The 14,314-nt window shown below is 43.3% G+C and overlaps 1 protein-coding gene across 1 annotated transcript in view; it reads left to right on the top strand.

The window, feature by feature from the left end:
• Window positions 1-14,314, top strand: part of ADAMTSL1 (ADAMTS like 1) — a 387,380-nt gene that overhangs the window by 254,604 nt on the left and 118,462 nt on the right. Inside the window, exons 9-10 of the mRNA XM_039385969.1 lie at window positions 1,074-1,148; window positions 4,098-4,255. Coding sequence (XP_039241903.1) covers window positions 1,074-1,148; window positions 4,098-4,255 — 233 coding nt within the window. The remainder of the gene's footprint in view (window positions 1-1,073; window positions 1,149-4,097; window positions 4,256-14,314) is intronic.

Here is a 14,314-nt window from a genome sequence, read left to right as displayed (position 1 = left end):
ATGAGAGGGTTCAAATTCACAGTTCTGAGATATAATAGGTTTGGATGAATGAGTGTATTGTTCAAAAGTTCCTGTTTCGGGTAGTGCTTCCTCTCTGTGTTGATTCTCCTCATTTTTTGAAATAAAATGACAACATTAATAACTATTTTGCTGGTAAGCAAGAATCCTGATTTAGCCGGGTTCCAACGGTTTTCCCCTTTTGGTCTGGTCAGAAAGGTAAGGCCCCAGCTCATATGTTTGAATGAAAGATGAAATGCTTTTATTGTCTGAGTTAGCCTTACCTGACAAAGCAACACATTGCTTTGAGAGCAGAGCTTAGCTCCTGCTAGTAAGCATTTCATGGTGCAAGTGTGAGTAGTTCTAGTGAATAGACAGTGAAAGAGACTTTGTTTCTCTCAGGTCTACCACCTTCTCACCCCCCACCAAAAATCCTGTTAGGCATACATACTTTTTCTTTCCCAGCTGCTAGTTATATGGGAAGGAGGCAGAAAGGACAGGAAAGGTAAATGAAGCATGCTGGTTAGTCCAGGTCAGCATTCTCTGGGCACCCCACTTCATGACCCAGGTATAACGTTTTATATCACCTTTCCACACCTTTCCTTCCTGTCTCCATTGAGGACATTACTGAGGTTGCTGACTCTTTAAAAATAATGACCTAACTTCTACAGGTGCATGTGGCCTACATGCTAATTCACACATTGGTTTAAATCCCATAGGCAAAGCTCCACAGGGCTTCATAGGTGCAAGATTCTGCCACAAATATCAATTCGAAATACTTGAAAAAGTTTAAGTGGAGTCATGATGAAATACAGTTATTAGTTATTGTTCAAATCCATAAATAGTTGTGAAGTAGTTGAAAATCAATAAAATCAACAAGTTTGGGTTCTTAGCAGAAGGTTCTTACCACATTTAACAAGTTCTTTTTTTTTTCAGATTTTTAATCATAATTCTTAGAGTTATTGGTCCTAAGGCTTTTCTTTTCACTTCCTTGTAAGCACTTATTTCACTGCTTCTTTGAAAACAGATGGGAGTTTCTTTGCTTATTTACTCCATGCATTTTTGCCTTCCCACAGTAGATGATACAGTGGTTGCTATTCCCTATGGAAGCAGGCAAGTTCGCCTTGTGCTGAAAGGACCCGATCATTTATGTAAGTAGAATAAGATAGTGTATATTTGTTTAAGAGATCATTGGTAACCTGCAGTGCTCTGTTTACACTGTGATGTCTGGTTTCCTTCTCTCAGATTGCTGATTTCAACACACAGATGAGTCCTACCCTCAGAAGTTCTTCTCAGACCCGGTTACATCAGGGGTACACACTCTTTTCAGAGCTGACTTTGGCCAACATTGCGGAATTCTTTGCCCCTCTATAATTTTTCTGTTGGCTTATCCTTTGGCTGGCTCTCTTGCTGTCAAGTGCTTTAGTTTAATACAATATATACCGCTGAGTGAAGAAATACTGAGGACAGTAAAGTATAAGCTTCCCCACAGCTGAGCTTAGCCATCAAGCTGCTTATGACTTTAACATGTTTCTGTTATGATAATCTCTCTCAATCCCCTTGATATACACATGCAGTCTTACACACATACTTGCGTGCATGCATACACACATGCACATGCGCACAAAATCACTTTCTGAAGATCTGAAACAGCATGCACAAGTCAAACCATGCTCCTTAACAGTGGTATTGCTCCAAGCAGTTAAGACCACTGGAGTGCTGCTAGCCCATCACTTGGTGTCTGTAACGCTTCCCTGCTTCATCTGTCTATCCTAGCAGCTTTATATGCCTCTTCTCTGGGAGGAGTCTCAGGATTTGAGAACACTCTGTGAGAGCTGAAAGCAAATCCATTTATTTCATGAATAGAAGCTCCTTGCATCCCTCTGTCTTACCTTCCAATGCAATAGCTGCTCAGAAGCTGCTCTCTTTTTCAGCAGCAAATGTATACTAAAGTGTTAGTATATGCTGTCAGAAAACAACCAAACTGTACTGCATGACCTCTCAGTAGCACAAATTATTGTAAGATAGTCCAAAAGTCATTAGAATTTTCCTGCAGCATGGACCAGTTAGAGTCCTCTGTGCTTGTCAGTGTAGATACAAACATTAGTGTCAGCACGGTGTGAAACAGCAAATCATTCCACTCTTCAGATTTCTTTTGCCCAAAGATATGAGTGGCAAAATAAGGAGTGGTTTATCAGTCCTGTTCTGTAGCTTCCTACTTGTGTTGAGAAAGCAGTGGATATGCTTTAATGGTTTTCCAATTTAACACTGTGAATAAAGACCAGCAAATTATAGATTATAAACCAAGAAAAAATATATTTTGTTTTTTTAAAACTTCAAATGCTGCCTGTGCTTCAGTTTTAAGTGGACCTTCAAGTATTTCTGAGCTGCTCCAGTAATGACTGTTACTACTTTCCAAGTACATGATTTGCAGTCTTTCTTTCTCTCCTATATTCTTTTCCAGTATAAATACTCTCTTCCAAGGTAGAAAAAAATCATATATTTATTATCGTTTCAGTGAAATTAAGCTATAAGACAGCTTAGAGAGAAATGAGATTTTAGTTGGAGAGATTGATCTAAAGCTGTCTTCATTCAGACCATATCACATTTCAAGACAAAAAGATTTGAATCAGAGAGGTCTGCCTGGTTAAGATTTAGATTAACTACACTGTGTAAACATGAATAAGTCCAAATATATCCCTTTCTTGTTTCAGATGTCTCCATGAATCTTTCTCTTCACCTGTCAAAGGGTTTTATATATGTATGAGCTACAATCAGTTGCTCGGGGAGGGGTAGTCTCTTGCCCTGTGAACTTTGGTTGTGGGAGGAGTCAACAGGTGACTGATATATATACACAAGCCTTTAAACCATCTTTATTCCTGCATGCAGCCTTGTCCAGAAATAAATAGATGGCCAAGTGGCCATCACAAAGGAAGAGATTAATCTCACTGAAAACCAAGGAATTCATTGATACAGTGCAAATTTTTAGTATGTCTCAGCAGCTTCCTTCATTAATTAATTCTCTTGACCCACCATGAAAAGCAGTCTAATTAGTGCAATTATCTTTCTTCCCTAAAGAAAAAAACTTAATATACACAAATAAAACCCAAAATATACACCAATAAAAACATATCTCCCATTTGTTTTCTTTGAAAATATGTCTCCATCACAGATGAATAGTATGCCAACATCTAACTCAGATTTTGCTTTGACTGCCTCTCTCTGTTGGAGAAGATTTTGTGCATAATTTTGTAAATACATGTGAAAGATTTGCAGCTTTGCAATCCTTCATAATGAAATGCACTATCACTTTTAAATAACTGAGAAACGGTTTTACTAGTAAACATGCTGTAAAGCATAATCTGGAGTTGGTGGAAAGGCTAATTAGGTGATGAGACAGAATCTACTTTCTGACTGTTGATTTCTGTTTAATAAATTACTAATATTTTTATTATGACCATCAGAAGTAACCGCTACCAAACAGTATCTGAATTAATGCCTGCTTTTTGGGAGCTGTGAATTCACAGAGCCAGAGGGAGAGCTCAGGAGGATTCAGGACTCACTTTCCCTTTCTAGTCCACTGCAATAGATCAGGCTACTTCTGGAGAGGAGGCGGGGTTGCTGTCATACTGATCTTTCTTTCCTGAGCATTCTGCTTTCCATTAATTATCTACCACAACAACATGTGGTTATTGACCCACCTTTGAACTGCAAGAGGGTACAGCAACTTAACAGCACTCATGGGCTTCACATAGGAGCATGACTTACTGAGAGTGAGCTAAACAACAGCAAATATGCCTAACTAGGAATGGATTAATATATCTGGAAGAGAGTAAAAACATGAGCTACAGGTGAGGAGGGGAATTCAATCTAAAAATCTAAGGGTTGAAGAAAGACAAAAAGCAGATTGAAGCGAAAAAAGAAAAGTATGGGAATGTGAACTAACTATTGGGGGAAAAAAAAGTAGTTGCATTATTACTGATTTAGGAGGCAAATCTGAATCACCACTCTTTTGCGTTGGTTTTCTTTTTCTGCTCTCACTTGCTCTTGCTTCAAATTGCATTGCCCTAGTTTCCCTTTAATTTGTTTCTATTTTTCAGATTTGGAAACCAAGACTCTCCAAGGTTTGAAGAGTGAAAACAGCCTCAGCACCACAGGCTCCTTTCTTGTAGAAAATTCTAGCATTGACTTCCAGAAGTTTCCTGACAAGGAGATCTTAAGAATATCTGGGCCTCTCACTGCAGACTTCACTATCAAGGTGAGGATTATTGGTCACTGACATCTTAGAGCAACATGAAGTAAGGTAAGATGCATTAGGAAGATGAAAGATATTTTTCTATATCTTAATTTTCCAGTAGATGTTTATCACAAAGCCTTGTCCAGGCTAGCTCCTGAACTCTACATGAAATTCTTTATAGTTATATATGTGATGAAAGCCTCACTGGACACCCCTCAGGAGAGAGACTGAATTTATGTCAAGAAAGGCATGCCCAATGTGTGCCCTAAAAAGAAAAGATGAACTCATTACAGGAAAAGACAGATTCCTTTCTATATGCACTACTGAGGTAGGTATAAATCAATGACAAGCAGCTTGCTTTGTCTGTGATAGGCAAAAAGAATCTTTGTGTGTATCTTTGGCCCGCAGTTGTAGGGTTTAGTGTAATTGCACAGAAGACTATAAGAGAGTGAAGAGTGAGGTCCCCAAGCTCCAAAATAAATGGGATGACTTTGCTTGAGGAGTCATGGCGTCATTTTGAAGTTCTGCTTTTTGTTGACTGGCAATAAGAATAAAATTGTTTCCTCCCATTAGAGCATTTCTATTCTTCCAGGTAATATAAAACACATTGCTGGAAGCAATGCGCACGTTCTGTGGGAAAACACACATACAAAAATGAACATTTGGGAGTTACAATAAAATGAATCCTTTTCCAGTAGGTCCAAGCAACTCGAAGAGTTGCAGCTGTAAAACTGTAAAACCTGTATCATGTCCAGGACTATATAAATTTTTCACCATGGGCTTCAGAGGTAGATGACATTTGCTTTAATCTTGAGCTGATGGCAGCTAGAGGTTTGAACAATGAACTGGAAAATGTCTTAAGTGATTGTGTTGGGTTAAGCTGGGCCAGGCTGGAATGGGTTAGCTTGGGAAGCAGCACAGCCCTGTAGACTGTCCCCTGCTCATTGTGGTATGTCAGCAGGAGAAAAAGCAAGTTGAAATTTTCAGAACTGGTTCACAAGGAGAAGCCTGACCTAAGGAATATGTTCCTTACTCTTTGAAGATCAGAATGAAAATGCCTTACTAAAATAGATACTGATCAGTTCAAGATATCTGAAACACCTTTACCTGTTTTACAGATGATACAGAGATGGTGAACATCAGTGCAATGGAAATAGCATTTCTCACTTTACATTATTTCTGTTGTCTATGAATTTCTGGCAGCCTGGTTAGTTAGAACATACCTTTTTGAAAGAGCTCATCATTGTGCTGGTTTAAAGATAAACCAGCAGGGGAAATGAACTCAACTCAAAAGAGAGACTATAAGTCAGAATAACAATTTAATAAAATAATACAGTAAGTACGATTATACAGACAAACAATTGTTTTTAACCCACTAAACCCAAATGTATAACCCAGCACCCTGGGGCATGAACAGAGTGGTGTTCTTTGGGCCCCCCTGAGTCCAAAGTAAAAGGAGAGGGGAAAACCTGTTGGTGAGAGTGCTGTTGCAGTCTGGTCAAGAGTGGTGATTGCAGTCCGGTCGAGAGTGGTGGTTGCAGTCCAGTATAGAGTGGTGGTTGAAAAGTGGTGGTTGCAGTCCAGTCGAGAGTGGTGGTTGCAATCTGGTTGAGAGTGGTGGTCTGCAGTTTGGTTGAGAGCGGTGATCTGCAGTTTTCCTTTGGATCCCATGAGTGGTTAAAAAAGTTCCAAGACCCCAAGATGATATATTCTCCAGTTCAGGCAGGAATGCCCAGTACTTCCCTCAGGGCGGGGAGTCCCACAATGGGTGTGAGGACAGGGAGGCACCCTCCTATCTCGCAGGCCTCTTAACACCCTGTTTATAGCCTGAGGAGTCAGGCCTGCTCTGGGCAGAGGGTGTAAATGGTCTATTGATAACAGTTTCTGGGAAATGGCATGGAAGGCTATAGAATACACAGTTTTGGGTTACACCCATCCAGTGATGAACTGGTCCCAGCTGTTCTAACTAGGACAAACATATAGACCAATGGCCCTGAAATGGTAACAGGCACTGTTGTAGTTTTGGTTAGATGGGAAGGATTTTTCAGTTACAAATATTTCCATACCACTACGTAATTTTGGAGTGTGAGGATTGCCCTGTCTGAGCTGGATCAGGGGCAGACTGTCCCCAGGGGTCTCAAGACCTGCCAGGAAGGTGGATCCCTTTCCATCCCGGGAACTCAGGAGACAGGACATAAAAGATGGGCATGGACCAGAACTGCTCTCTGTGTACCCGGGTTTTGCCCACTGAAGGACCTCAGATGCTCAGATTCTTTGCTGGAGCCATTCCTTCACTGTCCAACCGAGCTCAGACTCAGTGGAACCACCATAGCACTGTTTTCTTGGAGCACTTCTGGAGCTATTTCTCAGTAGCCTGGGAGCTGCCGCCACCAACCTGGGAATTCTCTTCTCCAGAGTCACTACCATCTCAGCTGCAACTGTTTCTCTCTCTCACCTGCACAAAGTGCCACTACCCCAAGGCCCAAGCCCACTCAGCTCCCGCCAGGCTCCAGGACCATGCTGGGTCATCCCCAGCCCCCTCACCAACACACTCATGTGGTTGCTACAATGGAACCCACACGAAGCACCTCAGCAGCATAAAATTTTTTTGGATGAAATATCCTTCCAAGTTTTGTTTTACCCTAGGGGGGAGAGGGGTAGCTAGGTAATATTTTCTGCTATTATTGGGGTTTCAAGTTTCTTTCCCTTTTTAGTAAAATTCTAATTTTTCCTTCTTCATTCAGACTCTTTGTAATTTTTTAACCTTCTTTATTTTTGGGGGAGGGAAATAATAAAAGAAGGAGGATTCATCTCATTAGAGGTCTCACCTCCTGAATATCTTGTCATTAAACCAAGACGAGAGGGTTATACTGTTTTCCTCATATTTCCACTATTATCTTTTATGATAGGTAAAATACCTTTATCCCTTAGTGCTTGCATTTCCTTTTCTATCAAAGCAAGGTGAGAAGTGCTGGTTAAATCAAAGGAGTACCCTACTTACATGATGACTATCTGGACCAGTATGAGTGGACAAGCTGGCTAGTCATGGGCACAACAGCCACTGCTGAATTGAGATAAAACAATTTTATTAGTTCTGCTATGTCTTTGTACCTTTGAAAGTCGGAGTAACATGACTCAGTAGGTGTTAATTTATTAGCATATCTGTTGTCTTTAGTGTATTTAGAAGAATGCACCAAAAAAAAAACCCCAAATGATTTGCAAAAACCCCAAAGGATTTTTTCTGAGGCTACCATTAAAGTTTGTCTTGGATTCTTTTCAGTTGAATCACAGTTTTTCAATCAACATCTATAGAAGATACTTTAGATATTACTTCATTGAACAAGGGTATTATTCTATATTATTAAATTATTTTTCTACATGTTTTTTTCCTTCTGGGTATTTATTTTTTTTCTATTTTGTCAGATGTAAACATGTACATACAAGTAAGGCTGATGCAGGAGTACCAAAATGCATGCATACCTCTCAGTTATGACAGACTTGGCAACTGTTGTCCATACCTTGTATATTCATGACTATTGTGCCTTCAGCATGTGAAGTTAAAGTACTTGTCTTTAAAAAAAAAAAAATTAAAGATTTCTCTGTGGTATTATCAAGTTTTCCTTACAATGTGGGATCTCTGTGGGTGTCAAGATTTACTTTCCTGGGCCAAGGAAGATTTTTATGCAGACAGGTCTAAGTGAATTTGTAGATGTAGCAGAACTCTATTTTCAGGGTCATTGTCTCCAGAATTACTGTTGTAATCCTTTTCATTTGACCCTGAATGCTCTTATTGAGGGAGGTCAAGTTAGACACCTGAATATAATTCGGGTAGAAACTCAGTGTAGGAGTTGACATTTAAGTTTCTTTATTGGTGACATGGCGTGCTTTAAAATTGCAAGAAACCTCATGCTGTTCCTGGAGTAGCTGAATTGTATAACTACTGGATTTCTTTGCTTTGGGTTTCTTTACTTTGTAATAGTCAGTGGTACATTCCTCATGTGCTAAACTATTGGCAGTCTCTTCACAAGATATGTAAATGGTTGTCCTGGGTTGCACAAAAATTCTGGTATCCACCTTTTCACCAAGTATGTCTTTTTGGCTTTTTGATGTTTTGCCTTCTTTAAAGAGATTGAACTGCTAGTGTTTAATGACATTAGACCACCTACAGTGACCTCCCCGGTGCTGTCAGAGACTGGACTACTGGTGCTCATGGCTCCATCAGCAATGTGCTTTGCTGATGTGTGCTTTGCTAACAATGTGCAGAGTGGCCACCCAGGCCAGGTGCCGAAGGTGCATAGAATCATAGAGTCAGCTGAGTTGGAAAAGACCTCTGAGATCACAAGTCCAACCCTTGAGCCAACACCACTGTGGTTACTAGACCATAGCACTAAGTGCCACATCCAATCTCATCTTAAAAACCTCCAGGGATGGAGAATCCACCACCTCCCTGGGCAGCCCATTCCAATGCCTGATTACTCTCTCTGTAAAAAATTTCTTCCTAATATTCAACCTAAACCTCCCCTGGCAGAGCTTAAGACAGTGCCCTCTTGTCCTACTGCTGGTTGCCTGGGAGAAGAGACCAACCCCCACCTGGCTACAACCTCCTTTCAGGGAGTTGTAGGGAGTGATGAGGTCTTCCCTGAGCCTCCTCTTCTCCAGGCTGAACAACCCCAGCTCCCTCAGCCTCTCCTCATAGGACTTGTGCTCCAGTCCCTTCACCAGCCTTGTTGCTCTTCTCTGGACCTGCTCCAGCACCTCAATATCCTTCCTGAACTGAGGGGCCCAAAACTGGACACAGTACTGAAGGCGTGGCCTCACCAGCGCTGAGTACAGGGGAAGAATCACTGCCCTGGTCCTGCTGGCCACACTGTTCCTGATCCAGGCCAAGATGCCATTGGCCACCTGGGCACACTGTTGGCTCATGTTCAGCTTCCTGTCAATCCGAACTCCCAGGTCCCTTTCTGCCTGGCTGCTCTCCAGCCACTCTGTGCCCAGCCTGTAGCGCTGCAGGGGGTTGTTGTGGCCAAAGTGCAGGACCCGGCACTTGGCCTTGTTGAACCTCATCCCGTTGGAATCAGCCCATCTCTCCAGCTTGTCCAGGTCCCTCTGCAGAGCCCTCCTGCCTTCCAGGATATCAACACTGCAAATTTGCTAATGGTACACTCAATCCCCTCATCTGATCATCAGTAAAGATATTAAACAGGACTGGGCCCAACACTGATCCCTGAGGGACACCACTAGTGACCGGCTGCCAACTGGATGCAGCCCCATTCACCACCGCTCTCTGGGCCCGGCCCTCCAGCCAGTTCCCAACCCAGCACAGAGTGCCTCTGTCCAAGCCGTCGGCTGCCAGCTTTTCCAGGAGAATGCTGTGGGAGACAGTGTCAAAGGTTTTGCTGAAGTCCAGATAGACCACGTCCACAGCCTTCCCCTCATCCACCAGGTGGATCACCTGATCATTAAAGGAGATCAGGTTGGTCAGACAGGACCTGTCCTTCCTAAAGCCTTGCTGGCTGGTTCTGATCCCTTGTCCATCCTGTAGGTGTTGTGTGATTGCACTTAGGATGATCTGCTGCATAACCTTGCCAGGCACTGGGGTCAGGCTGACAGGCCTGTGGTTTCCTGGGTCCTCCTTCTAACCCTTTTTGTGGATGGATGTGACATTCGCCAACTTCCAATCATCTGGGACCTCCCCAGTGAGCCAGGACTGTTGGTAAATGATGGAGAGTGGCTTGGCGAGCTCTTCCACTAGCTACCTCATCACCTTGGGATGGATCCCATCTGGTCCCATAGACCTGTGAGGATCCAAGTGGCTCAGCAAGTTGCTAACTGTTCCCTCCTGGATTACAGGGGGGCTATTCGGCTTCCTGTCTCTGTCTACCAGCTCCAGAGTCCAGTTGTCCTGAGGACAACCTGTCTTACTGTTGAAAACTGAGGCAAAGAAGGTGTTAAATACCTCAGCCTTTTCCTCATCTTTGGTGACTATGTTTCCCCCCATGTCCAACAAAGAGTGGAGGTTTTCCTTGCCCCTCCTTTTGCTACTGATGTATTTGTAGAAGCACTTCTTGTTATCCCTAACAGAAGTGGCTAAATTGTGCCTTTGTCTCTCTAATTTTTTTTCTACATGACCTAACTATGTTCCTAAACTCTTCGTGAGTAGCCAGCCCTTTTTTCCATAGCCAGTAAGCTCTCTTTTTCCCCCCAATTTCCTTCAAAATCTCCCTGTTCAGCCAGCCCAGTCATCTTCCCTGCCAGCTCGCCTCTCAGCAGACTGGGACAGCCTGCTCCTGCGCCTTCATAACCTCCTTCTTGAAGCATGTCCATCCCTCCTGGACCCCTTTGTTTTCAAGGCCTGTTTCCCAAAGTACCCTCTGAACCAGTCTTCTGAGTAGGCCGAAATCTGCCCTCTGGAAATCCAGCGTAGAGGTTTTATCGGGGGCCCTCTTTGTGTCCCTGAGTATTGAAAACTCTATTGTTTCATGGTCACTGTGCCCCAGACGGCCTCTGACCACCACATCTCCCACCAGCCCCTCTCTGTTTGTGAACAGCAGATCTAGCAGGGCCCCACCCCTGCTAGGTTTGCTTACCAGCTGGAATCTCCTGGACTGCCTCTTCTCTGTTAGTTTCCAGCAGACATCCGGCAGGTTAAAGTTGCCCGCCCACAAGGACAAGGGCTGGTGATTTTGGGACATCCACCAGCTGCTTGTAGAATAATTCATCACCCTCATCACCCTGGTTGGGTGGTCTGTAACAGACTCCCACCAGGATGTCACCTTGTTGGCCTTCCCCCTGATTTTGATCCACAGACACTCAGCCTTATCATTACTGACCTCAAGTTCTACAGTCAAGAGGCTCTCTAACATAGAGAACCATGCCTCCACTACTCTTACCTCAACTATCCCTTCTGAAGAGCTTATAGCCACCCATGGCAGCACTCCAGTCATGTGAGTCATCCCACCACTTTTCTGTGATGGCGACTACAGCACAGCTTTCCTGCTGCACGATGGCTTCCAGCTCCTCGTTTGTTACCCATGCTGTGTGCACTGTTGTACATGAGCTGTTGTGATTTCACTTCTAACTCTGGCTTTCCACCATCAGGCTCATCTCTGGAAAGCTTGGTTTCAATCCCTTCCCCCTTCAAACCTAGTTTAAAGCCCTCCTGATCAGCCCCAACAACTTAGGGGCTAGAGTCCTTTTGCCCTTGCTAGACAGATGAAGCCCATCTGACTCTGGCAGGCTTGGTACATAGAATTTGCCCAATGGTCGAAAAACCCAGAATTCTGCCGGCAGCACCAATCCTTTAGCCATCTATTGATAAGATGAGGTTTCCTACTCCTCTCCTCATTCATCCCTGCTACTGAAAGAACTGAGGCAAACACCACCTGTGCTCCTGTCCCATTAACTAATCGATCCAGGGCCTTGAAGTCCTTTTTAATTAGTCTGGTACCTCTTTCATTATTGTCATCACTGCCAGCCTGCACATCTGACACCTCAGGCTACAAGCTGGGTGTTAAACAAGATAAGCAAGAGGCAAATCCTGCAAGGTGGGGCAGTGTTTCTTTTTCCTTACACAGATGACTCAGCTGGGATAACTCCCGGGAACATTCACACCAGCCTGAAGGTATTCATCTCTTGTTGATGAGCCATAATGGGCCACAATGGACTCAGCTACACTGACCTGAGAGACAGCTGCATCATCTTAGCAGGTGTCAAAGACTCCTGAAGCATCCTGTGACTCACAGTATTACATCATCCAGTGTAAAACTCCTCGGCCCAGGGGAGGTACCACAGGTGTTCCCACCTGAACCTGAGCATATATAACACTGAGTTTCAGGGCTTCGCTCACCACCAGGGCTTCCACCACCACCTTAATGGATCTGGACTGTGACCACCACTTTGACCAACACACATCGAAATTGCAGCAACCAAGTGTCATCACTGGATCCAACAGGTGTCTTGCAGGTCCTTCCAGTCACCTGGGGGATCTGCAGCCCCTCTCCGGCTGCCTGTACCAGCACTGCAGCCTCACTCCAGTGCCATGCAAGTGCCTGCCGGTATCAAATCCCAGCTAGCCACTGTTTCCTGCCAACACTGACTCTCCAGCCACCTGTCAAGTTTTCCAGGCATGGGGGAGGCAAACCACATGGAAGGGTGGCCCATCTTGTCTCTGTCCTGTGGCCATGTGTGTTTTTCCCAGGTGGGGGAGAGCAGCCACCATCTCGGTTTGGTCTGGTGAGCCGGACTTGGGAAGCTTTGCTTTATCAGTTGATTTAACCCAGTTGTATCAGTATTACTATTGGCATTTCTTCTTGGTAACGAGTTATTTCTTCACTTACATTGGGGTGTATCTGTTCTCTCTCTCTGTATTGGAGAAACCAGAGATATTGAATTCGAGGGAGGAGACTTCTGTCTAAGATCTCCACCCCTCCAAATTGTCTCAAACCAAGACAATGGTAAAAATGATTCAGTATAGCAACTGTCTTAAAAAAAAAAATTGTTTCACAAAATTTTAGAGTTTTTTGTGTTCTTATTTCTTATATTGATAGTTTGAGAATTACAAATTTTTGACAGGCAGAAGACCTAGAAAACATGCCAGTAAACTTAAATTGTACTTGAACTATTTTTCCTAAATTCTGAAGATTTTCCTGTTTTGATGTTTTCAGCGCAAAATTCTGATTCATGTGAATAGAAATGCCTTTTTTCTGTAAGAAGTATGTGTCGTGTTTGATACAATTCTGATCAAATGAAGGTTAGTTTTGTTTGGAAATCTTTCTGTTTCTGCGATCTAGAGATCACAGTAGTAATACCACACAGGGGGACATGTCCTTTATTGGCAGAGCTGCCACTTAGCTGCTGCATCGCCAGTGTCAGATTTATTCATCTGTCTGTGCTAAAATGTCTCCTCTCTTGATACTGTACACTTCAGACACAAAATAGAGAATCTGCAATCGTTTGAGCAGGATGAAGTAATACTGTCAGATGGGGTCTACAGATGACAATATAATGCAAACATTCACGACTGGTCGACTGTTTAAAGCAATCAGCACTGTAAATATGAACTCCATGAGTTATAGGCTTACTGAAACCATCAGTAGGAACTGCCAGGGAAGGTTTGGGGCTGGCAAAGTACAGCCTGTTACAGTCTGTTTCACTGGTGATTTTTGGATAGCTAGGGCCCTAACCCTGTGGCTGAGGTGTGAGCCAGCAAAGACCAGTGGGTGTAAAACAAGGTCTAGTAAAGGGTGTTGTCTAAGGCTTGGGGTTAGTTTGGAGGAGAAACCACTGTAGGCCTAAAACTAGACTAGGTTTATATTGATTTTACATCCCTGGTATCAAGATGAATGTTCATTCACAGTGTCTGCACAGACTAAGCCTTTTGCATCAGGGATATATAGAGTTGGATCATGTAAATGTTTGTCTGGAGGCTCTTACAGATTTTTGGATTAGAATTGCATTTGTATTGACATCTTTTTGTAGTGCTAGGGCTGATGAGCCTTGGCTAAGGGCTGCTGCTAGAAAAGACTGTCTGGCTCTTTTGTTGTTCTGGTGGCTGGGGGTACTGCTTGCTGATTTAGAAATGGTATGGACTGGGTTCACTTGAGCAGAGTTGCTGCTGAGATTAGGATTTTGGCCACCAATTGTCCAAAAAGTCATGAAATACATCTCAAAACAGGATGCTGAATTACACAGAGCACTAGAGCAAGCCATACAACTCTTACCTCAGCTGCAATCTAGCACTGGCAGAAACTGCTGATGAGAGAAATGAATTTGATTAGAGTCCAGGTTAACAGAAGAAAATAAAGTTGAGCTTAGTCAAGACTTCAGGGACTTGGAAGGGCATGAGGAGATAATGTGTGTACAGGCAGCCAGCTGGCAGAGAGGTTGATGGGCCTCGTCAGGCTATGGCCAAGATTGGATTAAATATCACTTTAAACAAGCAGCACATAGTGATTTACTTGGTGGCATGAAATAAGAAATTATTTCAATATTCGCTTTAGGGCAGAGGCCAAAACATGCAAATCTGCTCTAGCAGCAAGGAGTTATTGCTTATGCTTCACACATTGTTGGATATTTGAAATA

Source organism: Pipra filicauda, unplaced genomic scaffold (assembly GCF_003945595.2).
Source record: "Pipra filicauda isolate LSUMZ 115617 unplaced genomic scaffold, ASM394559v2 scaffold455_size529941_pilon, whole genome shotgun sequence".
In the NCBI taxonomy this organism is placed as follows: Eukaryota; Metazoa; Chordata; class Aves; order Passeriformes; family Pipridae; genus Pipra; species Pipra filicauda.
The sequence above is the reverse complement of the archived record's forward strand: the minus strand, read 5'-3'. Positions and strand labels throughout refer to the sequence as shown.